The sequence below is a fragment of the Balaenoptera musculus genome, chromosome 21 (assembly GCF_009873245.2).
Source record: "Balaenoptera musculus isolate JJ_BM4_2016_0621 chromosome 21, mBalMus1.pri.v3, whole genome shotgun sequence".
Taxonomy (NCBI): Eukaryota; Metazoa; Chordata; class Mammalia; order Artiodactyla; family Balaenopteridae; genus Balaenoptera; species Balaenoptera musculus.
Window position 1 is genome coordinate 6,861,080 of NC_045805.1, and position 25,641 is coordinate 6,886,720.

A 25,641-nucleotide genomic window follows, 5' to 3' on the forward strand; every position below is an offset into this window, starting at 1 on the left:
TATCATATCGAATTTTACTTTTTTTAGTTGTACATATTATATAAAGAAACTGTATATGTATATACTATATATAATATCTATATACACACATCACGTGTATACACAGATCTGCAACTTGCTTCAGTGTAAGATTAACCTCCGCCCCGCAACATACCATACACATATACTTTCACACACACATAACTCGTACACAGACTTCGTCATCCTGAAAAGCTGAAAAAATAGTGACTTAAAAAGCATTTATATTCTATTGTTTTCAAGCTTAGAGAAAGATGTGGCCATAAAGTTAAGAAATTTTATTTTAAAAAGTTCGGTCTTTTATGTCTTAAAGTTCTTGAGTCTAATTTTAAATTGGAACTTGACTTTAAAATGTCAAATTATAAACAATCCTCTCATGTGTCTTGTTGATTGTAACCACATTTGACTCATTAGTTCTACAGTCGGGGTTGAGGATGATGAAGGATTCATTTTCCCCTTCTAGTTATGCGATTTAGAGCGAAACAAGATAGAACCGTTTTTATTTAGCTCTTAAGTACTCAAATCAACAAGAAGATTAAGACTTACTTCTACTAGTTTGTAACTTATTACTTCAGAGTATGTACTTAAACCAAACCCCAGCTTAAGTATATCTTTACTAGTTCGAAACTTCCCAGAATAAGTCTTTCTAAATATTATCTTTGCTGGGTGTTAAGAGTAACTAAGACAACTCTTCTGGATGACTTACATAGCTTTAACTTTAACCTCAAAAATTCCATTATTCCCATGGTAGTGAGAGAGAGAGAGAGAGAGAGAGAGAGAGGGAGAGAGGGAGGAGACACGGAGGGAGGGAGGGAGGGAAGGAGAAATTACAAACTTCTATCCATGAGCTGTTTTATATCATGTATTTAAATTGTAAAAAGTTACAATTTTTAAAAGGCGGGGGAAAGGAAAAAGGAAAGAATGAATTAAGAAAGAAAGACCACAACCGCCAGAAGGCCTGAGCTAGTTAGTACCAGCTAGTTAATAAAAGGGTAACAAGGGTTATCACGCTCCAGAATATATGAAGTCTATATTATACATGTTTGTTGGACTGCCAAGTAGTAGTACCTGATTTTTTTCCTACGGTGGTCTTTTCTATTTTGACCACTTCTCATATTAAGAAGTAAAGGCTTCAACTACAAGATTTTACAAATGATCAGGATTCTAGTAATTGTCAGGTTTCATGCTATATTTGATCTGCCCAAACCAAGGGAGAACCAGGGGGTGACTGTGAACCATCAAGATAACCAGCACAGAGGGAGACGGGCAGTGCGTGGGATGGAGCCGATGCAAACCAACATGGAAACAGTAGCCCTACAGCTCTCACACCAACCCCGACCCTGCACCACCACTCAGAACACAGTGTGTTAAGCTGCACCAACAAAGAAGCCCTTGACTGTCGGGAGAAACTCGACCCTGTCCATTCCATTTTCTCACTCTTATAGGCAGAAGCATAGAATTACTCAGGGGTTAACACTTTAGGAGAAATAAGGTTTGATGACTAGCTCTATGAATGGTTTCTCTGCAGAGAATCATGAGTTGTAAAGAAAGGCACTATTAGCAGATTTTGTTTATAAATAAGCAGTTTTATAATCAACTTTCAAGTATCCAATTTAATAAAAAAATTTTTTTGAGTTATAACTATGTGAAAAAGAAATGAAAATTAAAATAAGGTTTCTGTCCTCATGACCTTATAGTTTAGACCAATGACTGGAATTGTGGCTCCCATGATTGGATCATTAAGAAAAACAAAGAAAGGAAATGAAATTTTAAGTACCTAGAGTTATACATGCACAATGCCTTTAAAAGCAGAGCTTAATTAATCCTTAAAACACTCCTCTGACCAAACCAAAACCCTTATTATATATACGAGGACACTGTGGCCCCCCCTAAAGTTGAGCGACTTACCTAGAGTCCAAGGAAAATAGGGGAGCAGGTGTGCACAGCCTGAAGCCCACATGTTCCTTCCCACACACCTGGCTGGCCTGCATTTGTTTTTTTTTTTTAATTAATTAATTTTTGGCTGCGTTGGGCCTTCATTGCAGCACGCGGGCTTTCTCTAGTTGCGGCGAGCGGGGGCTACTCTTCGTTGCGGTGCACAGGCTTCTCACTGTGGTGGCGTCTCTTGTTGCGGAGCACGGGCTCTAGGCATTCAGGCTTCAGTAGTTGTGGCTTGCGGGCTCAGTAGTTGTGGTGCACGGGCTTAGTTGCTCTGCAGTATGTGGGATCTTCCCGGACCAGGGCTCGAACCCGTGTCCCCTGCATTGGCAGGTGGATTCTTAACCACTGCGCCACCAGGGAAGTCCCTGCATTTGTATTTAACTGTATATTTTTACTGCCAAAGACATAGGCATCTATACCCATGGCAGTGAATTAGCTTGTTGACGCTCTTGCATGTAAGCGAGTGTTGAAACGAGCAGGCATGCCCTCGGTCCATGGGAGAAGAACCAATCCTGACGGTCATGTGAGATAATGAACAGACTAGACTAGGATTAAGTCTGCCCGATAGGGAAAATGACGAAACCGTGAAAAATGCACATGTTAGGAGAACTTAACAGGTCTAATGTGTGATGACCTCAGTAAGAGGGAAGGTAGGGGGGTGGTCTCTGCAGAACGTGGCCCTGAGTTACAGGGAAAATCCAAAGGTGCATCCCTCCTCATACTCTATTTAGAGAGTCTTCTGAAGCCTGTATTTTGAGAAACCACAATTCTAGAAAGTGGTAGCAATAGTGATGCTTCTTTGTACCAGATTTTCATTTCCTGCGTAACGTGGATGCAACACAGCGAAATCCTGGTGGCCCTTCCTGCCGCACGGCACGGCCATCTGCCCACCTCTGAGCTGTGGTCTTACCACCTCCCTTGCCTGTGTGCACTTCTAGGGCTATCTGAACCGTCTCTCTCCCACACATGCTGTTACCGAGCTGCCAGATTTTGAATTAACATAAAATCACAGTGTCTTTTACTGCTAGTGATAAAAAAAAACCCAGCAAGATTGCAAAGTCAGAGCAAGGCACAAGACTTCCAAGAGGTGTTTTAAAAGGCAGGGAAACTAATTAGGAATAAGGTTTCTGATCATTCGACTCATGACCGTCTTCCTGACACTTGTTCTTTTCTAGCTTGAGAATTACATCCAGGACAACATGAAGAAAGAAATGGTGGAGATACAACAGAACGCAGTGCAGAACCAGACCGCTGTGATGATAGAAATAGGAACCAACCTGCTAAATCAAACCGCAGAGCAGACCCGGAAGTTAACTGATGTTGAAGCCCAAGTAAGTAGTGAAATAGGAAACATAGACTGGCCCAGCCAGACAAATACTAGCGCAAAATCGTTACCTAATGAAACAAGGGAAAAGCAGAGAGAGCGCGAGGATAGCGGAAAAAAGGATGAATTGATAAGAAATTAAGAATTTGTGTCTAGATAGAAATTTAAAATCAGGAAATATATTTTCATTTTTACTACTGAAGTTATATTACCTTTATTCTACTGAGGACATACAAACCATTTTCACGTTATTCATACTTGACTACAAGATAGATGTTCCTCTGCCTCACTGGTATTTTCTGGACTTGAGATAAACTTTCCATTTCTGAGCCCTTCCCTTTTTTGTGCATCTGAGACATGAAAAGCACTGAGGCAGAGTGCTAGAAGCTTTGTGCTTAACCCTAACTCTTGAGTTAAGATGAAAGCTAAGTCTCACAGAACTGCCAAAACAATTTGTGGTGTGTGTTTGTACAATCTGTGGTGTGAATTTATAGAGAGAGAAGCAAAGAGAAAAGTAAGAAGAAGTGGTTCAGGCACAGAGACTGTTTAGCCATCAGCCCAGAGCCTTGAGTTCCATGATTAACTGGATGCACAAATCTCAACAAGGCACTAGCTTTCCCTGGCCTCCAAGGTTGTGACTATGAAATGGGGAGACTGGCCAGGTGACTGACTGCCAAGTTCCCTTTTAGCTTTAAGATTCCATGAGCTATCAATTAATAGTAGTAGGAAAGAAGAATATGAAATATGAAAATATTAGAAGAATAACAGCAAAACATTAAAACAAAATTCATCTGGAGCCATGCTGAATGACAAACGATATGTGACCCAATAAGAAGAGTCCGGGTGGGGAAAAAGTGCTGCTGGGGGGATTTACGGAGATGCTTCAAGTTCAAGCCTTGTCATCGGTGAAATGGCCTTCTGGGTCCTAACCCTAGCTTCTTTATAGGCTTATGAAGTTAGTATCTTCCTACCCTGAGTTATAAATAATGCTCAAAAAAAAAAAAGAAAACCAAACAAACGTAGATTTAATTGTAAACGATCCCCATGACATATTATTCTTATGTGCTACTTAAGCTAAAAGACCAAGAAATACCAAACATCAGTCAGGAGGGGATAAGAAATAAGGGAACCGATAAGCCTTCCAACTGTAATAAGCCCACGTTGAGAAGGGCACCAGCATTCTTTCATTGTCTCTCTGAGAACTACTGGATAAGGTAGAGAGAACAGCAGGGGGGTGGTAGAAGAACAAAAGATTTTTATCTGAATATAGAATAAGAAGTTATTTGCTTACCACATCTTTCCATAACATCAGAGCAGTTTAGGACAAATATAAGTATCTTACACAACAGGTCACAAGGTACTGAAAACTGTAATCCCCAGAGGTAATAAAATCCAAAAAGGAGAAGACACAAAAATCTAAAAGTAAATTTATCAACATATCCATTGTCAATTATTAGAATAAATTAGTAATGTTTAGGTCACATCCCACCTTTGGGTAGTAAAACTGATGAGCAATTAAGCCCTTCAAAAAGCTGTCCTGGAAGTATAACATTGCCTATGGTTCAGATAAGAGAAATAAAAAAGTATAAGATACAGAGCAATGATGTAAATCTTTGCCATCCTGTGTAAGTTAGGCTTACTAGCATTTAATGAGGTTTTGTTGGGTCACATGATATAAAAAATCTATTGTGAAACTAGATATCACCTGATCCAGGATAACAGGAAAATAGGAAGATGGCTGGAAAGAAAACAGCCTATAATGTCCAACTGAATACATTAAGACGGCAGAGCCCAAGCAAGGACATCAAGGGACCGAATTACATACCAACTTACTTAAGGCATCTGCTGGGTAGTTACTATGTGAAATGGGTTAAATCCAAACATGAAAATTTCTGATATGAAGAGTCTTCCAGCCTGTCAGGGTGTCAGACTATTAAACCAGACTGTGAGGGGTGGTTGGAGGCCTGAGAACACAGAGAGAACAGACAACCACGTGACCTGGGTAACTTAGAGTCACCTGCAGCTGGAGGCCTTCGGAAAAGTGATGGAAAACATTGCAACTGGTCCTGGGTGGGTCAGGACCCACACGCCACCCTCCCACCCCTCCCCCACTGAACTCATTTTATAGCTCTTAGGAGCTAAATAAAAGACCGAGTTTCCAGGTCCTTCTATCAATAACCAACACAGAATGTCTGGGCCCAAAGAAGATGTAGGCCAAATCTATATTCCGAGTGTTAATATTAAATCACACCCTGAGGCTGGCCAATGCCTTTATTCATGCTCAGAAGCGCTCATGGTATGAAGGCATCCAGCTTTGACTAAGGACCAGACCGTCCCTAAACCTGCACGGTGGGGCTGGGCTGCCGCTTTCATGAATGACACAGACCCCGAGCAAACAATGCTTCTTTCAAGGACCCTCATTCTGGGCAACAATTCTGCCTGACACTTACACATGATGTCACATCCTGAGTAACCATGACACAGAGGATGTGAGTCATGGACTCTTCCTGCTAAAACGCAGCCAAACGCGAAAGAATTCATTCTTTAAGTTGTTTGAACACAATGGGAACAGAGATACCGCACGTGGTCTATGTCAGAAAGGCCCACAAAGCAAAACTGAGCTCCTACTTCATATTGATGTTCTTGCTTCCTGATGGGTTTACATGATTTTTAAAATAGGAAAAAGAGCAATAGAAAAGGGGGGGGGGGAAGAAAGAAAGACTAAACAAGTGAATACAAACAAGGAAATGCTGGGCTAAAAATGAGCTACGTTCTTATAGAATGGAAGTATATGACTTCTGAACACTTTGTCTACTGACAGATGTGAAAACAGCATTTTGTCTTGAGCAGAGGAAAAGCCTCGTTTCATTTATCAACAACTTCCGATATATTAAATATGACCATTTTATACTCTCAATTATCTCACTGTGTGAAATGGTAAAACATGGCAGAACAAGAAAATGAACATTATTTGACACAAACACCATTGTTCAGAACTATTAAACCCTTTCCAAAATACGTGATGAAAAAAATGTTTAACACACTCTGATGTAATCCAGCACAACAAGCCTTTTCTGAAAATGAAAAATATGCCAAATTAAGATGCTTGGGTAAGTAAGTAACATTTTAGTTATGTTTTCCTATAATTTAGATAACTTTATATCTAATTAAAACATAATAAATAGGAATTTTATTTTGTTACATTTAGGTATTAAATCAGACAACAAGACTTGAACTTCAGCTTCTGGAACATTCCCTATCTACAAACAAATTGGAAAAACAGATTTTGGATCAGACCAGTGAAATAAACAAACTGCAAGATAAGAACAGGTAATGAAAATACAAAGAAATGTATAATCCAGAACTGTACACTTTCTAGATATGAAAGCCTATTTCATATGACTATTAATTATAAGTGTGGCTTCCAAAATGCTGAATTTCTTAATGTATAATACAAGGATCAGAAACCTTGTGAGGGGAAGGTAGGGAGAGGCTTTGGAGAAAAATACTGGAAGGGCATCACCTTCTAAAACAGTCCTCAACTTTGTTTTTTAATCCTCTGGCCCCTTAAAGATTCTCTTACACTAATCCTCCAAATTCTACCTCAATATTATGCATGAATCTATGGAAAACTACTGCCAGGGTTGTGCAGTAAAAGTCACACTGGCTGGGGCAATTTGATATTAACTTTACCAAGTTCTTTGCCTCTGAGGACTTAGTTTATTCCAATGCAAAACCGTCTACAGCAGGAAAACTACACTTTATTGTAAACCAATGCACATTTCATGATGCAGTATTTACTCTTAAAGCATATGATAAAGTAAAAACAAAAGTTAATACTAAATATGGTTATATTAATATCTAAATAAATATTAAAAAATCCCAAGAAAACCAATACAAAAACTAAGATTAGGGATGACCAATGGGGATGGTTTTCATAGGTTTATTCCAGGTGGGGACATATGAGGATAATTCTATTCACATTCCAGGTGTGCTTACCTCCTTGTTTCTAATCGGGATATGTACATATGACATAGAGAATGGTCAGGCAACAACACACTCTAATTCACAATTAAATGATTCTTTATTCTTAACCAAAAATGACTGTAAACTCATTGTCTTATAATCATTCTTTCCTGTTAATCAAGAACGAAGCTGAAACAATTCTGTCTTTTGAGTAACAAGTTGGACTCATTATGATTTAGGGTTTTGAAAATCAAGTAGATTTTTATTCCAAATATCTTAACGTTCCAAATTTTTCTCTTCTGCAAAGTAATAAATAAAAGTCTGAGACCAATAATTGAGATATAACAGTCTCTCTAGTTTCATGTTGTTAAAATGGCCTTATTTAATGTTCTTTTGAGTGGGCTGCAGTAATGCTGGACGCCCTGGTATTGGACATGGTTCCCACCATAATTTTCTAAGTTAGTACACAAGGATGCTAAAATGATCACTTACACACGTCAGTTACGTTACCCAGGCACCATCTTTGTAAATTTTTGTCAAACTGTATTGCCCTTTGCCTAAAAAAGTGTGCATCTTATTCCCAAATCAAGACACACTGCTTAATATTTTCATTTACCACAAGGTGCAAACTTTCCTATACAAAGTCAACCTGAATTTTTGTAAAAAACAATTGACAACTTTCACTACGTTTTTTGATCATCCACGATTTGATGAAATTCCTTTGTATGTTAAAGCTTTACACTGTGCAAAATAGTGATTGCAACCACACAGAAACCTGCTGTATTTTCTGATAATTCTTGCTTAAATGATCCTTCACATTTTTTTCTCCTTAATCCTTCACAATTTTTCCCAGGTTAATTGACATTTGACCAGTAGTGTGCTTTTCCAATAATTTCACTCCATTTTTATATGAAATTATATTTAGACATCCCAACATTTTCTCCGTAAAACTACCTTGTCGAATAAACATCTCTAACAAACTAAAATCCTACATGACTTGCAGCACCAGAGCACCACAGCTTAGACAGCAAACATCTAACTCAGACTGGAGTTGCATAAGAACTGTTTCTGAATGACCTGCCATAGTGCAGACACTGAAAGGCATAGCTTTTATCAGCTGACTTATAAAAACCATATGTAACAAATCCAAATCTATACCTGCAGGAAGAATAATCATTTTAGCAGCTGCAGAAATCACGCTGTCTTTTGTCACAAATATGAAATGAAATGGCAATAATAATGTTTTTTTCATCAACAACTGTAAGTAAATAAAAATAAGAAAATTGTGTTGATGATTCTACATCTTTCAGTGAGTTTGGCGTGCTGTTTTCAGGTGCCTTAAATTTTGACTAGCCTAAGATTTCATCTGCAGGAACATCATTACAAAAATATGTGAATGTGTTGCACGTTTAACAAACCACATTTTAAATTATCTTCAATAATTCCCCCAATGTACAATTGCCTTCTTCATGGAACAGTTTCCAATGAAGTCAAAGTACTTATTAGAGTCAACATTTTTCTGAAAATTGCCACTATAACACTTTCTGATTCACCAGCTGAAGTTGAAAATTACTATGCCTTTTTCATCTTGTCATCCTTTTTTGTTTTTTCTTCTAAAATAAGTGATTGATTTAGGGGCTACTTGTACCAGTTCAGTTAAATTGTGATATTGTTATATGATTATTGTTATTGAAAAATGTTGTCATTGACACTGTCCCCTTCTGAAGAGAGGCAATAAATACTCATAAAAGGGAGGCTTCCCTAGTGGCGCAGTGGTTGAGAATCTGCCTGCCAATACAGGGGACACGGGTTCGAGCCCTGGTCTGGGAAGATCCCACATGCCGCGGAGCAGCTAGGCCCGTGAGCCACAATTACTGAGCCTGCGCGTCTGGAGCCTGTGCTCCGCAACAAGAGAGGCCGCGATAATGAAAGGCCCGCGCACTGCGATGAATGAAGAGTGGCCCCCATGTGCCGCAACTAGAGAAAGCCCTCGCACAGAAACGAAGACCCAACACAGCCATAAAAATACATAAATAAATAAATAATTTAAAAAAAAAAACTCATAAAAGAAACATGATTCAGCCTTGATGTTTCCACCAACAAGGATATTTCCCCACATTTCTCAACAGACCGTGAATTATGTTAATATAAAGTTAAGCTGTACCTAAGTCCAACTGTTATGGTGATGATCAAATTGATCATCCTGTATCAGAAATTCAAATAAGATGCTAATAAGCAAAGTGTCAGGCAATGCAGGCATTCTCCATCCTGCCCCACCCTCCTCCCATCACCCGTCAACACTGACCATGGCATTTGCTGCGCTGCGCAAAGTTCTTCTATGAGTTTATGCTCTATTCTCATCTGTTTTATCCCGTTTATTTAATGTCCTTTTATTAAAAGAAAAAAAAGAAAAGTTTATTGCAACCCACTAAATTGACTGCACAAGCCAGTAACAGGTCCAGATGTGCATTTTGCAAAACGTTGCTCTAAAATCTGATCTCTGAGACTCCTTACAGCCTTAAATGCAATGATACATGGTGCTGCTCACAACCAGCCCGGTCTGGGATGACCCGATGCTGGGCTTAACTCTTCAGTACCTGCTCGTATTTAATCTTAAGATTAAATCTTTTAGATCAGGATGTGATTGACCTCTGGATTATACTGGTAGAGGTTTGGGAGAAAGAAACAAATTTTTTTTTTTTAATATCCATCCCAGAGTATTCACACTCTCATTCACACTGTGGACCGTGTGATCATCACATCTTTCTTTTATGCCTCTTCATAGAATATTAAAGACAACAAAAGATTGGCTGGATAACAAATTTCAGCAACATCACTTTGAAGGCAGTATAGATTAGTGATTTTAAAATGTCCGTACATTTTATGTTAATTGTCTAGGTGAAGCATTGTAGGAGTATATCCTATTGCCTGTACGCTGGTGGTCCTAGAAATGATTTTAGGTAGAAAAGAAAAAAAATTATGCATTTATTTTTAGGTTACCTTCTGCTTATGGTAAGTCATCTTGGTTTTTAAATCAATGAAAGTGATACACAAGTTAAAAAAAATAAGTTAGCTGATATCAGTAAAAATATTAAGAAATAATAGTTGAAAAAATGGATATGGAGAACCTGATGAAAGTCGAAAGCAAATGTCTGCATCATGGTAACGGATTATTTCTTGACTTGGTACTTCGACAGTATACTTATTGTCACACACTGGTTTACAATGACTATTGGACTGGGATAAATTTAAGAGCTGCAACTGATTTCTAATAATAATAATTATTAATACTGATTGTTAATGCTCATAGGTAAGACCTGTAATGGGTAGTTTGTCCCTTGGCTGAGTAATGTTGTTTCCAGGGTTAAAGGTTCAGAAAATGTTACTGCCCCCAAAAAGGAACAACAGACCCATGGATTATTTGAACTAGAAGGGGTCTCAGAGAGCATCATCTAATCTAATGCCTTCACTATGGATAGAGATTTATTGCTGGAGGTGGACTTTCCCTTAGATAGGTATACACCTGAGATCCAAGGAGGGGATGGCCTGCCCCAGGTAACCCAGGGGGTCACGTGCAGAGGCAAGGTCCTCAGCCCGGGGCTCCCCCCACTGACCCACAGGTGTCCCCAAACCAAGGGTTCCTTGTCCTTGTCCACATTCCTCTTCAGCGGAACCAGGGTCTTCAAATGCACTGCATGCGGTAACATCTAGTTATGAACCTTACATTTTCACTGGGGTACTTTCTCCTCATGTCATATCTATGTCCTCTATCTGATCTCAGCAAGTTTGAGAGCTTCTTCAGGGCTGTGGCAACATCTTGTCACTTTATAACTCCTTTAACATCTTAACAGAGTGCCTTGGAGAAGCAGAAATTCAATAAATATAAACGATTGTATAAGGATTATGAAACTGATTAGCTGTTTACAAAGCATTTGGCTTTGATGGTGATCAGAGAACCCTTCACTAACTACCAATTATTTCCCTTTACAAGTTTCCTGGAAAAGAAAGTTCTAGATATGGAAGACAAGCACATAGTCCAACTTCGGTCAATCAAAGAAGAGAAAGATCAGCTCCAGGTGTTAGTATCCAAGCAAAATTCCATCATTGAAGAACTAGAAAAACAATTGGTGACGGCCACGGTGAATAACTCAGTTCTGCAAAAGCAGCAACATGATCTGATGGAGACAGTGCATAATTTACTGACTATGATATCGACATCAAACTGTAAGTAAAGTTTACATATACGCTTTTCTTCAGTTTTATCTGCCAATAGTCGACGAATCTTTCAAAATTACAAAAAAACCTCTCATCTTTCAGAAAAAGCACATTTCTCTTACATATTTCATATGAATGCTTTATAGGGTCTCAATATGGAATCGATTAAAAAGGAGGAAGAGGGGAAGGGGAATATATATTTATACTAATTATTATGAGGCAAACCAACCCAAACATACTTTTGTTCATGGGCTCAGAGAGTCTACTTTTAGTTAGTTCCATTGCTAACTAGATGTTTGGGGCTGGGTAAGTTACTAAACCATAGTGGACATTTTTTTATTTTTTAAGAGGGAGAAACAATCCTAGGCCCGTAGGGTTGTTGTGAAGATTAAATGAGATAATATTGGTACTTGCAGTAACTGGCATAAGATTGGTACCCAAGAAATGCCAGTTTCCTTCTCTCACCACATCCTTAACTACATCTTGCCTTCCTTATTCCTGTTTGACCTTTCAACTTCTCTTCGATATTAGAGGGAAGAAGGGATGCATCTTCAGTCATTAATTAGAGACATGATATACAACCTGTGTGGTATTTTTAAGTTTTTTTTTTTCTCTTAAACATTGGGTCTAGTTCTTACTATGGTCTGCTTCATAGTGTCCTTTCAACTGTATTCTTTTGACACAGATGCACTTTACATATGATTCATGTAGAGACCCTCTTCACCTCCATAAGAAACATGTTCTCACATTTTCCTTGACTCATACAGTTATCCCCACTTTAATTACAGAAACATTTAAACAAGGTTTCTACTTAAACAAGGAAGCAAACAAACAAAAACAGTAGCACAACCTTGTGCTAAGTGGCAGGTTTCACACCAGGTGGCCAGTTTGCAGCGTATGCCTTCCAACTAGAGTTTCACTCTCTTATAATTTTAAAAAAAATCATATATTTTTCTCACATTCAGAGAAAAGGAAGAGACAATTATCTGATGTCTGGTGGGACCAAGACAGTGTGAGGTATTAGCCTGGATGAGCCAAAGTAGAGAAAATCACGCAGCTCAGATCCTGGCAGAACGAATGAGCACAGGAGAAAGAGCAGCAGAACAGGCTTCGTCTGCCCCGTGTGCTTCCGGCTCGTGTGCAGACGGGAGCCTCCACCTGTGATGCCTGCCCACGCCACCTGGTCCAGACACCTAGGCTTTTGTCCGTCTCTAGAATGACGTACAAACACATACCTGCAAGAATACATACACACAAACACTTTTTCAATGTGGCAAAAAAGGGATTGGGAAGTCTAAATGTTGAGAGCAGAATAAAAATTGGAAAGAATTTCATAGTCCTAGACTTTTTAGACTTAAAAGGAAGATGCAGATAAATAAATGTTAGGTTCCTCTTTAACGCAAGCTATTATGAGACGGTTGCTAAAAATCCAAAGAATACTAAATGTCTTCACCCAACGGTCTAAAGAAACGTATAAAGACTTGGCCTCAGATACACAAAAAGAAAGGAAAACCATCCACACCACTGCCTAGATAGGACGTGGCTAATGGGCTATGGATGCAGCCACTGTAGAAACAACACTATTTTTAGGTACATTCTTTTTTATTCTTCTGTAATAACTTCATCTGATTCTACTCAAGATGGAAGACTTTTTAAAAAGTAATAGTTTATTAAAGGCTGATTGTGAAGTACTTGCATTACATATAGTTGACAAGAAGAAAAAGGAAGTATGGATTATTGGTAACAATCTTTGAGAGTTAACACGAAACAGGCTGAAAGAGTAACTTCTGAAAGGCTAAAATACTAGCATCTCCCTTTTACTTATTGTAAGAATTCAAATGTAATAAAAATTAGCAAATGAGTGCATCTCGAAATAACATACTTTTATCTTTCCACGAACTCCTTTTAAAAGCTTTCCTATTTTTAAAAAGCAGCTAAGCACTCCCTCATTGCTAAGGAAGAACAAATCATCTTCAGAGATTGCGCGGAAGCTTTCAAATCAGGACTGACCACCAGTGGCATCTACACGCTGACGTTCCCTAACTCCACGGAGGAGATCAAGGTAAGGCACTGTCTCCCATTTTCACCTCCCTGACTTGAAGCAAGTCGTTTTAGAAGTGGAGCAACTGCAGACATAGTTCACACACCCCGGATGCATCCCAGCTCCACTCAGAGCAAAGCAAGAAACACTGACCCACGTAAAGGTCTCACCAAGGGCTCCGAGTCCAGCCACTGGGCAGAGAACACTGACGATGCGTATGAACGATGTAGAAATATCCATCTTATTATATGTGTCTACCTAATATATAAGATAATCTACTTATTTTCTCCTTGCATTTGGCTTAGTCATGCAGAGTGTCAGCTGTTTGCCTTGAAGTGTCAGACTCGCATCATTAACTTTAAAGAAAATGTCTTCCAAAATACCAGAGTTCGAATACCCATAGTTTATGTTTCAATCGTTATTTCAAGCAGCAGTGGTATTCCATCCAAAAAACAAAAGGCTTGTTCAACTTGCAACTAACACAGTCACACACAAAATTTCTCTTTGAGACAGCCATGGCACCTTGATGTGCAGAAGTGATTTATACTCATTTCCATTTCATCAAACAGAATATAAAAAGACGTGCCCGCAGCAGTAGAGGTTTAATAAAATTAATACTTTGTACTGCTTTGTCAGAGACATCCTGAAGTGAAATTGGCTTTTTCCCCCCAAACTGCAAGTGTGTGACTGAGGAACACAGTGACTCCGGCATGGTTTGCGCTGTTTCCTTAGTTCATTCTAGGGCGCTGGCAGTTTCACCCACTAGTGCTTTTGTACCATCAGTGCAAATGCTGTCACAGCCCCAAAGGCCAAGGACATGGTTATGGAGACAGTTCCAACCCTTTGGACTTGCTGCAGGGGGCTCAAAGCTTCCCTGGGTGGGCCGTTCTTACCCCATCTGATGGGCTGGAAGACTTAAATCACACCATCAATGAGAGCAGGTCATTTTCTTCCCAAGTACCTGGAGTTTCCTTCAAGGTGGAAGCCCAAAAGTGAACCAAGAATCAGAATTTACCATCAGGAGAAGCTAGTGTACAGCTTAGCTCGGTTTTTCTTGGATATTCTGGATTTCTCAGGGAGCATGCCTCCTGAACTTGCTTTGGGAGATGTTAAGCTTTAGATGAGAAAAAAAAAAAAAAGTCACTTCCCCAGGGAATATTTCAATGTGGCTTTGATAAGGTAAAACAACATTACATGAGAATCAGTGTGAAGTGTTATATAACTCTGGGATGACTGTATATGTTAAATGCCTATAAATATGTTTACGTCTAACTGTAAAAGCAGCTACACACTGAATGAACAGAAACACTTACAGAAAAGGCACTCGACGCTGTATCAAAATGGAAATTTTAAAGGCTCCTGAAAGTATCATCTCTTTGAACTCAGGGCTATCCTCAGTATTTAACATGGTAATAAAGAAAAACACTTTAAAAATACAAACAAGGGCTTAAAGACATGGAATTTCAAACAGTAACATACACTTGATTTTGAATTTAAAAGATAAATATTCGATTTATCTTGAATAATAGCACAATATTCTTGTGCTATTACTCACGATAAGACTTTCCAAAGAAATCTTTCTAATTCATTCATGCTGCTTTAAATCAACCTTGAAAATCAGTTAATGTCCCTAGCACCCTAAAAGCAGTGTACTGGGGGGAGAAAAAACCCAAATATTCTGTTGCAGATGAACAAGTAATGAGCAGACTCTATACTAAGCCCTTCAGTCCCCTCTGCTATCTGGTTCTCATGGCAGCTCTCTGTATGCTATTGTCTGCCACCAGATGTTGGTCTGTTCTTGGTCTGGAGGTAAGGGGACAGGAGTGACATGAGGAGGAGGAGGATGGAGAGTAAAGTGGGAATGCTCCCCGATGCAGACCCAGAGGGACCATCAGCTTCCTACTGCTGTGTAATGCTTCCTGCCTTAGTGCGCGTCCCTGCCCCAGCTCGCCGTACCAACCCCAAAGGCCTCACTGCCGGGAGAAGAAGATATACAGCTCTGGGGTGATGTGGTCTCAGGCCACGGCTGGAAACATTAGGATTTATATATGCCTTTTTACACATACGCAGTGAAAACAACTCATTGACACAGCCGGGAACAACAATCTTTGAAGCCTCAATTTTTTCATCTCTAAAATATATGGTCCAGATGAGTTACCTCTGGATTCCCTTCCAGACTTCAGGCTCCATAATTCAACCTGAGGAAGTCCGATAGATTTGGGTTTAACTTCTGACTCTGCCAATGTGTGCCTCTCAGCACGTCACTGCACCTGCGTGAGGCTTCCGCTTCCTGATCTGCAACGCGACGCGGTGCCCCCGTCCTAGAGAGCGGTTTCGGGGACGTGATGGAGATGAGCGCCCAGGACAGGGCTCGGTGCTTGCCATCCATGCAACACCCAAGCACCAAGGACCCAAGGACCTCTCCGTGGGCCAGGGCACCCGAGCTTGGCCTGCTTCGTCTAACTCAAGGAAAGAACGTTCAACAGATCTCTGCGCAGATCTTTCCCAAAGAGGCCTAAATATCATTTCAACTTCATTTTTGAAGAATTCATTAGGTTTCTGTGCAAGATAGACATTGCAAGATGGCATTTATCAGAAGCATTAGGGTTACATTTTTGCTTGTTGGAGACATAATAGTTTCCTTCCCTAAATTTCCCAGGATACCTACCTGACTCCTAATGTTGATCTTTAATCACGCATTCACCATGGCCTCAGAGCCGAAGCATAACATTTCAATCAAGCGCTATTTGCTGAAAGAAATCAAGCTTTAGAGCGAGGTATCAGGTCCCTGGACCACACCATGGTGTGCTCATCAAAAGTATTAACCGCCCTCAGGTTTGCTGTAACTGAGCAGTGAGGTCATAGGCATTATCCGAGGACTTATGCTTTTCCGACCCTGATATAATCTACTTCATCATTTTCATCTGTACCTTCTGGCTACGTGTAGAACTCTACTTGAACACTATCTTCCTCTGGAAGCCTCACGAGCCAACTAACCATAATACTTCAGTTTTTATAAACGCTCTGTTCTTTTTCTTAAGCTGGACAAAGTAATATTAAGAAAACGTTCTCATGATCCCGTCATTGTCCCTAATGGGGTTAGAGGATACTATGGCTCAGACCCCAGCTCTTGGTCTCCACTGATTTCCACAACAAGATGGACTTGTTCTCTGATTTGAATATCAGCAACTTCATCAGGGTGATTTTGACATTGACGAAGCAAGTATTAGAATGAGGACAGGCTCACTGAGGACAGTGTGCAGTCCTTTTACCCCCTAGCACGCCTTTTAGGATACAGGGGAGTTAACGTGTGTGCACAGGACTGCTCAGATCAATGGAGCTTATTCAGCTAGTTTACTAGACACGTTGACAGAAGTGAACAGTACTGACCATCTTGTGGACCAGAGGCGAGTGAGAGGCAGTATTATTCATGAACTGATTTCAACTTGGAGCTGCATGGAGGGACTTCTGACCTATTAACAAAAGAGTCAGGTTTCTCTGTTTTCGGAAGCGTGGGGGAGTAGAAAACACATTGCAGAATTAGGAAATTAAAGAGACCTTATTCAAATCCTATATGCCACCTAATAGCTGAATGACTCTGATCAAATTAACCTAACTTTACCAAATCTTCTCTCCTTTCAAACATGCAGAATGATAGCATCACGGCAGAGTTGCCGTGAGATTACAGATAACATACGGAAAGTACCTAGCCTGGTGCTTGGAACAGACTGATGCATAGCAATGATAACAACGATAATTAACAATAATAATCACGTCAACACAGAGAGATAATAAGGGGTTATATTAAGCAGATCAATTTCATATGGCTGATTAATTTAAAGTGGGGAAATCATTTTATTCTTGATAAATATAATTTTCTTTCATGGAACACGTGTTTCAAAACATGAGGATCACTGGGAAAGTGATGATGGGCCGAGTGTCCATCCTGGAGAGAGTCTGGAATGGAGGTGCAGAGAGCGCAACAGGAGAGCCAGTGCTGGGTTCCAGCTGCTGCTCTTGGTTCCACTGGAAACAGGACGGCCAACGAGCGCTTACAATGAAAGGGCAGGTCTAGGTGCACTCTGGGTTCTCCTTTAGCACCCATTCTCCAGGATTTCGGCTCACAAATGCAGTAGATTTGACGTGTAAACTTACTCTGCCAAAATTATCTCCATTATTCCCCACAAAGACCATGGAAGACAACAAAGGAAGACTATTTCTAATTGTTTTTGAACCTTAACTTTCACATTTACTACCTTGTAACCTGTAAGGAAATGCATCTTAACTTTTTGGAAAACTCCTTTGTTCTACTATAATCTCATTATTTAAAACTATTTGTGTAATCTTATTTTCAGGGGTTTTTAATTTCATAATAAAACTCCAGCTGAGTTGAAATTGAGCATGCATGCTCTTAGCCCAAGAAAGAATCCTGTGTAGTGAACAAAGTTTGAACCCACCAAGCCCGTTTAAAAGCAGAAATCAAAAGAGCTGGGAAGAGAAATAACAGGGGCAGTGAGCAAAGTGCAGAGAAGCATGAAGTCAGGGTCTGTGGGGTGGAGCTGCCAGGCCCCCTCAGGTCACACACACACATTGGGTACACGGGAGCCCCCGGTCCCTTGTTCTGAGGGATGAACCAGGAAACCTGACTTTGATCCCACACATGGAGGACGCCAAACAGCCCCACGGCATCACAGGAGTCTTGGAAACCCCACAATGCAAGAGTCTCCCTTTTACACCCCTCTCTGGAGAGTCAGTCGGGACTGGCAACCATCATAAAGGTTTTCAGGGCTGTGAACACGAGGCGATGGATTTCTACAGGCTGGAGATGAGAGGTTTGGGGCAATCTGCCAACATGTCCTATTCCCAACAAATCTCTAAGGAACAGTGATCTCAGGGTCAGCTATCGGGGTGGGTCTTCAGCCTAGAACAGATGATGACAAGGTCCTAGTTTCATCGACACATCATGTTATATTACTGTTTATTTCTCACCATCATTTTAAATTTATGGTTTTCAATTTCTTTAAAATCCTCTGCCTCTTGGAAGACCACAAAGATTTACCCCAGAGAACCCCATCAGCCCTGGTCTTATTATAAGTATCTCCGTTCATCTCGTTTCTGTTATTTAAGACAAAGACCCAAGTCACGGACGTTTCCCAGGCAGTAATTGTGCGTTCCTGTTTGCAGGCTTACTGTGACATGGAAACAGCTGGAGGTGGGTGGACAGTTATTCAGCGACGTGAAGATGGCAGTGTTGATTTTCAGAGGACTTGGAAAGAATATAAAGTGGTATGAATACTCTTTAAACCATCTGAAAATAATTTTCTTTGCGAAAACTAACTTTGAGAATGTGCAGGAACTTTACCACAAATCTAAAACCAACCAATGACTTTTGACCATTTTTTTTAACCAAAGGGTTCTTTTTAACTGGTGTTTCAGTATCCCCGTTAAAGAATGGTCCTGCCAATGTGATGTAAACTATATATCAAAACAAAGGCATGCGAAAGTTAGGCTTATTTTTAACAGTGGGCTCAGCATTTCTTGGTAAACTGTTTCATAGTGTTTCACACGTCTATAAACTGAGCTGTTTATGATATTGGTGGTTCCCCAAGTCGTTCTAATTATTCCAATACTAATTTCCTTCTGGTAACAGCTTAGTTTCCTAAAGCCGACCTTTTAAAAATCTTTCTTATATGGAAGACCCCAAAGTTTCACGGTACGGGAAGGGATTTCTGTTGAATATTGAATGGTTATTCCATGTCAAATTGATGGACTATTGATTTCAAATACATGAAGAAAAAATAAATGAAGTAAGTGAATTTTACAACTTGGATTTCAGGGATTTGGGAACCCTTCAGGCGAACACTGGCTGGGAAATGAGTTTGTTTCACAAGTGACTAATCAGAAACGCTACGTGCTTAAAATACACCTGAAAGACTGGGAAGGGAATGAGGCTTACTCGTTGTACGATCATTTCTATCTCTCAAGCGAAGAACTCAATTACAGGTAAGGAAATTATATATCACTGAAAAAAGTTAAAGGATTTGCTGACTCCAGAAAGTCAGAACCCCACTGTATTAACCAGAATCTAAATTACTCATAGGCTACCTTAAGGGGGAAAAACATCTTGTTTCTTAGAGTTCTTTGCTGCCTTTAGGTAAGTTTCTCTAGTTTCAACATTCTAACTTTAATTTCAACAATATAAGGAAGGCTTCATGAGGACAGAATTTTGCCTGTTGTGTTTTCTGTGTATCCTCAGGGCACAGATGAACCCTGCCTGGCAGATAATGGGCCTTTAACAACTATCTGTAGAATAGGTGAATGTTGTGTCCCTATTACAAAATGCCATGCCAATATCACAACAGATGTATACCCATGACTATATTGTTTTCTTCCAGAAGGTTTTCAAAGTTAAATCTATCTTTTTGAAGTTTAAACACATTCAACTGTTATGTTTCATCCCAAAGTCAGGATGAGTTGCCAAGTTCAAAAGAAGAAGGATTAGGTGGGCAGTAGGTAGCAAGACCCTCTGCCCTCTGCTATAGGAAGACCAGCTGATTCACAGCACTGCCTCAGTATTTACCTACCTCCGCCCACCCATTGGACACAGCTAATCTTGAATGTTCCAAGAAAAGCACGGGCAATTTTGACTGGGAATTTACTCTTTGGCTCTAAAACGCCCAGAGAGTGGAGACAGAGCAAAGGGATCTTTACAACCTGTTGTGCCAGGCAAGGGCAGTAGGCACATGCATCTGTGCTTTACAGGGAGAGGGGCTCAGAAATGCGTGTCGACGGCGGGGCAGAGCAGGGCGATGGGGTGCCCGGTGGCCACACGGGAATTGGTCTGAGAAGGCACAACACAAGGGTTCAGGCACCAACACACCCTGAGGGAGTCTAGAGAGCTCGGACTGGTGGTGTTTGGGGGTTTTGGTGATCACGGAGCACACGTTATGAAACACCAACTCTGAAGTCAGAAATAAACAAGCCAAGTTCCATAGGAACGTCACAGGAGACAGGCATCAACTGGCCTGCCGCCCCATCTAAATCTCACTGATGCCCGACTCAGACCCTCTGCTCGACAGAAATTCCAAGATCTGAGTAGTTTGGGAAAAACCCAGGATTTCGAAGTCCTTGAGCTGGCTTCCTTGGGGAGGCTCGCAATGGACAGCATGGAAAAACGGGCTGAAAGCCAGCTTCCTGAGAGCCACCTGAGAACTGCACGATGTCCAGTGTCCTGCTTTATAAACAGTGGACCGAAATTCAGAAGCATGTTTTGAAAACAGATAACGTACGACAAGCTTCGACACGACTTTTAAGAAGTCAGTGAAACAGCCCATCAGCTCTCGTTACAGAAAGAGCAGGCTGTCCAGGGCCGACAGGAGCTCAGCTGAATGAAGAGATAGGTGTTGGGGCCTCACTGCAGCCCAAAGTTGACTCCACAGATCAAAACTTCAATGAATTTTTAGACATGAGTGGTTGGTCATTGTTTGACCTCCAAGCTAAATATTTTTTCAACTGGCAACAGTTAGGAATCTACAACACAGGAACTAAAAAAAAAACAAAAAACAAAAAAACACAAAAATTAAGGATTAGACTGTTTATATAAGAAGATTTTACAATATGGGTCATTACCCTTGTATGCTGACATTATAAAAATATTTTAAACTGTGATGCTTCTTAACAGATATTTCCTTTAGAAGTGCAATCAATTTTTGGATATGCCATTTTAAAAAGCACACAGTTGTCTAAAGCTCAGTTTAATTTACTTGGCAGTATAAAACAGATACTACACTGAAAAAATTATTATCCTAATAAAACATGTCAATGTGATAAGAAAACTGGGATGTGACTAAAACTTACAATAACTACAGATGTTTCAGAATGCCAATTGTATGTAGCAGCTAAGTTGTTTTTCACTAAAGGAATTTTTTCCCAAATGTAGGAAAACTGAAAAAATACACGTTATACGAAGGGATAAATGCATCAGTAGAGTATGATTATTTTTACTAAAACTAAAAACTATTTGTATATTAGACCTTAAGAATTGGTCACTTTTCACAAACATTCTGGCAATTCTATACAAACACCGAGATTTAATTATTAAACGTTGGCATTACCTCTCCCTTCACTCCACTGTGATATAAAAGCAATGGGTACCAATTTAAAGTAATTTCAAGAACGTGGCTATTCTTAATAATCAAATTTTACAAGAAGGCAACTTGAAAACAATGGGCCAGACTCCCCTGACGGTGCAGTGGTTAAGAATCTGCCTGCCAAGACAGGGGACACGTGTTCGATCCCTGGTCTGGGAAGATCCCACGTGCCGCAGAGCAACTAAGCCCATGCGCCACAACTACTGAGACTGCGCTCTAGAGCCCACGAGCCACAACTACTGAAACCCGTGCTCCCTAGAGCCCGTGAGCCACAACTACTGAGCCTGCATGCTGCAACTACTGAAGCCCACATGCCTAGAGCCCGTGCTCCACAACAAGAGAAGCCACCGCAATGAGAAGCCCACGCAGTGCAACCAAGAGTAGCCCCCGCTCAGCGCAACTAGAGAAAGCCCGCGTGCAGCAACGAAGACCCAACGCAGCCACAAAATAAAAATAAAAAATAAAATAAAACAATGGGCCACACAGCAGAAGGATCTAAAAAGATACAACTCTTCTCATAGAGACTCATAAAATATAGTACTCTCCCTTCTTTTGCTTTGGGGAAATTTAATGCGTTCCACTAGAACTGAGATTGTTCAAAGGAGACAGGAGTTCAAAGGAGGAAAAGCACGGGGAGTAGTTCATCTCAGTCCCACCTATGATTAATGAGAAAGGCCTGGACAGAAATTAAAGTGTTTCAAAATCCCAATGGTGAGGAGAACTTACAGGAACGCCTTGCAGCAGGTGTGCAGAGGCTGAGCTAGGGCCCAGGGTCATTTCTGAAGCATGAGGATAACCCTGAAATTCAGAAACTCGGCCAATGCCTGTGATGAGGCTTCCAGAGCTACAGTACTACAAACAATTAAAAATCTGAGTTACCAACACAAACGTTACTCAGGACCAACGCTTTATGGAACTCATTGGATATGCCCCCGTGCCCCCCTTTGCACAACTGCCTCCTCGATAACCAAGCGCCCCTGTGAAGGGGTGCACCAGCGTGGAGCCCTCACCGGGGTGCAGTCCCAGCTGCTGTCAGTCCCAGCTCCACCACTTACAGCGCGTGACTGTGGACGAGCTCCCGCCTCCGAACCGAACCTCAGTGACCTTACGTGTAAGGGGGGGGGGGGGGTGACGCCTGCCTCTCGGGGCTGGTCTGGACATTCCGTGCACAGGCCCGGGAGAGCGAGTGGCACGGGCGGGTTAGAGACACACCCCTGGAGAACCTTTCCTCTCGGCTCCACCTTCTGTTCCAACATGAATTCCAGGAGATTCTATTCCCTCCCAGATAGCTGTTAGCAAATGTGAGCAGGTGTTACCAAGATGAGCGGCGTCGGCGGGGCTTAAAGTACAGCAGGAGGGTCCCTGGGACGGGGAGACCCCCACGCCCCAGGTCTCCACACTCCAAGTGCCACACTGTGACGTGGAGTTCGACACAGGCACCCGCGTCCCCTGGACCCTGCTCCGAGCTCCGGAGCCTGTGTGCCTGGGGCTTTCCTGGAGTCGGGCTCACAGACCTGCCCCTGCCCTTCTCCCCTCCTCCTTGGCAGGCACATTGCTGGGGCGAGCCAGATTTCTGCAATCTTCTAAAAGCCTGGGCTATTATCTAGGGTCTAACTTAATAGGACGCTTATTCTTTCTCAATGTCTGGCAGGTTTATTATAATACTATTCAGAAACAAGGCAAAGCAGCCACAAGGGTTTGTTTTTCCACGCAGTTCACTAGATTTCTACTCCACATTCAGTGGTCATCCCTTGTTGTCTGCTGTCCTCCCCACAGCCACCAGTCATCCTGGATTCTCACTTCTACAACATACGGATGATTCCTGGAGACGTGGAAAGAGGATCCCATCACAATGTGTTTTCCCCTCTTTTGTTTACCTAAAAGCAGCAGGAAAATAAATTACAGGGCCCCGAAGTCCCCGCTGATGCTTGTGCAAGTGATATGCGTTGAAGGCTTCATGAAAACATTCCTCTTTGCCTAAGGATTTGATGATAAGTTGGTTCCTGTTTATACCAGCGCAAAAACATTTTGTCCGGAGTATGCATTAGTGCACTAACCAGCATAGCACGTGTTTCTGTAGAATGAAATTCTTCATTGTAAAAAACTTTCCACTATGATAAATCAACCACCCAAGCCAATTATGTTTTGCCTTTTTTTTTTTTTTTTCTTTGCATGCTTACAGGATTCACCTTAAAGGACTCACGGGGACAGCCGGCAAAATAAGCAGCATAAGCCAACCAGGAAATGATTTTAGCACAAAGGACACAGACAACGACAAATGTATTTGCAAATGTTCACAAATGCTCACAGGAGGTGGGAAGACTTTTCTCTCTTCCTATTTGTATTGGCAAGGAAGGATTTCATAGAGGGAAAGGTTGGCTCTTTGGACTTCAACCTGTGATTGGTGACAATGTCCAAATTTCATAAATAGACTTACTTGCTCAATACAGGGAGATTGGTTTTTCGCTTTTTCAGACTGTTGAGTTTTACACACGAATGTGATATTGAGCTAGAATTGTCAGCAGGCCAACTGTGTCTCCTCAGGACCTACCCCTGGCAAGGAGAGGGGCCATGTGATACTCAGCAAGCTCTCTGGAGTTTGTGCTGAGTATCAGATGTTGGCACGATGGTTTAATTCCATTCTGCTGTATTAAAAAGGTTAAAAATTAAAAATGGCTACCAAAACAGTGATATAGATTCATTAGTATAGAAATGTTTCCAATTAATAATTTATTGTTCAAACAAGGATTTTTCAGTTGTCTTTTTTTTTTTAAAGTATTTCATTAATATACAGCAAATACTAATAATGCACAGAAACTAATTAACCAAGCTTCTTTTCTGTGCATCAAATTAGAATGAATGATTGTCCAGTTTAAGGCCTTTATCTTCAGGCTCTTCTTGCCTTCTATCTTTCATGTTAGACCTCTTAAAAACAAAAAACAAACAAAAAGAAACCATATCCATAAGAAAATGTGATATAACCGTCACTTAATGGCCAGATGAGTTTTCAGAAACGTTTCAGAGTTTAGTGACAGGAACCAACTGTTAGAAAACTTATTCTTCCGATTCCTAAAAGTTTAAACGTGGAATAACCAAAACCAGTTCATTGTGACTGAGACCAGGAAAAACGTCGGGCAAATGCTGTGGAGTTAGTTCTTAAAAACATTGAAAGGTTGAAATCAGCAACAAAAATTCTGCCAACAGTGTAGACTAAATGCAGAGGCAAACAGGAAATTGGCAGGGTTTAATTTGTAGAGACCATGAATTGTATCACCAAAAATTCATTCATTACTCACCCAGGAAAACCAGAGGAAAGAGCTGCAGTCAATGTATCTTATAAATACGAGGTACTGCATAAACAAGTAAAGGGTCTAAACTTGTCATGTGTTTGTACTGCAGTTAAGAATCATTTACGGACAAAAGGAAGGATTTATTTACAAAAATAATTTGAAACCCAGTAATTTTCAAGTCTTTAAAATGATACTGAGAGAATTAGGCTCCATTAAGAAAATCAGTCCTATGGTTCCTTAGAGAATATATTTCATGTATAAATATATGTTGGTGACTTAGGTCTTCCCTATTAGCCATACTTACTTCAGTAATTATTTCGACCAGAGAAAGCTATTACGCTGATCGTGTAAAAGCTGCCTGTCTCTCCCATCCCACCACAGTAATCCCTTCTGAAGCCAGCCGGGGGAGGGGGGGGGAGAGGGGGGGAGGGGGGGGGGGGGGGGGGGGAGGGAGCGCGCCGAATCCTTCTTCCTGCCTGTCATTCCCACACTGAGCCCAGCTGTCCACGCAGAGGGTGGCGGTTTTCAGACCACCCGAATGTCAAGAGCTACTCAAGAGAGTATCAGTGCATTAATAACCAAGGAAACAACATATTTACTTACTCAGATCAAGATTTAGGGCTGAGAGTGGAAGTGGAAAGGAGATTGGGGAGAAGAAACGCAGCCCAAGAGAGACAGCAGAGCGGTCCCGACTGT

General features: G+C 40.9%; 2 protein-coding genes across 11 annotated transcripts in view; one reads left to right on the plus strand and one right to left on the minus strand.

Annotated features, from left to right (window-relative positions):
* The window catches only part of MCPH1 (microcephalin 1), a 299,005-nt gene that overhangs the window by 168,636 nt on the left and 104,728 nt on the right, over positions 1-25,641 (minus strand). The window lies entirely within an intron of this gene.
* Positions 1-25,641, plus strand: part of ANGPT2 (angiopoietin 2) — a 53,596-nt gene that overhangs the window by 25,726 nt on the left and 2,229 nt on the right. The window contains exons 2-8 of one of the 3 annotated variants that reach the window (XM_036838458.1): positions 3,135-3,290; positions 6,492-6,613; positions 11,241-11,473; positions 13,396-13,526; positions 18,690-18,791; positions 19,342-19,508; positions 23,838-23,968. In XM_036838458.1, the coding sequence (XP_036694353.1) occupies positions 3,135-3,290; positions 6,492-6,613; positions 11,241-11,473; positions 13,396-13,526; positions 18,690-18,791; positions 19,342-19,508; positions 23,838-23,968 (1,042 nt within the window). The remainder of the gene's footprint in view (positions 1-3,134; positions 3,291-6,491; positions 6,614-11,240; positions 11,474-13,395; positions 13,527-18,689; positions 18,792-19,341; positions 19,509-23,837; positions 23,969-25,641) is intronic. The other 2 variants (XM_036838459.1, XM_036838460.1) reach the window with 2 other exon arrangements.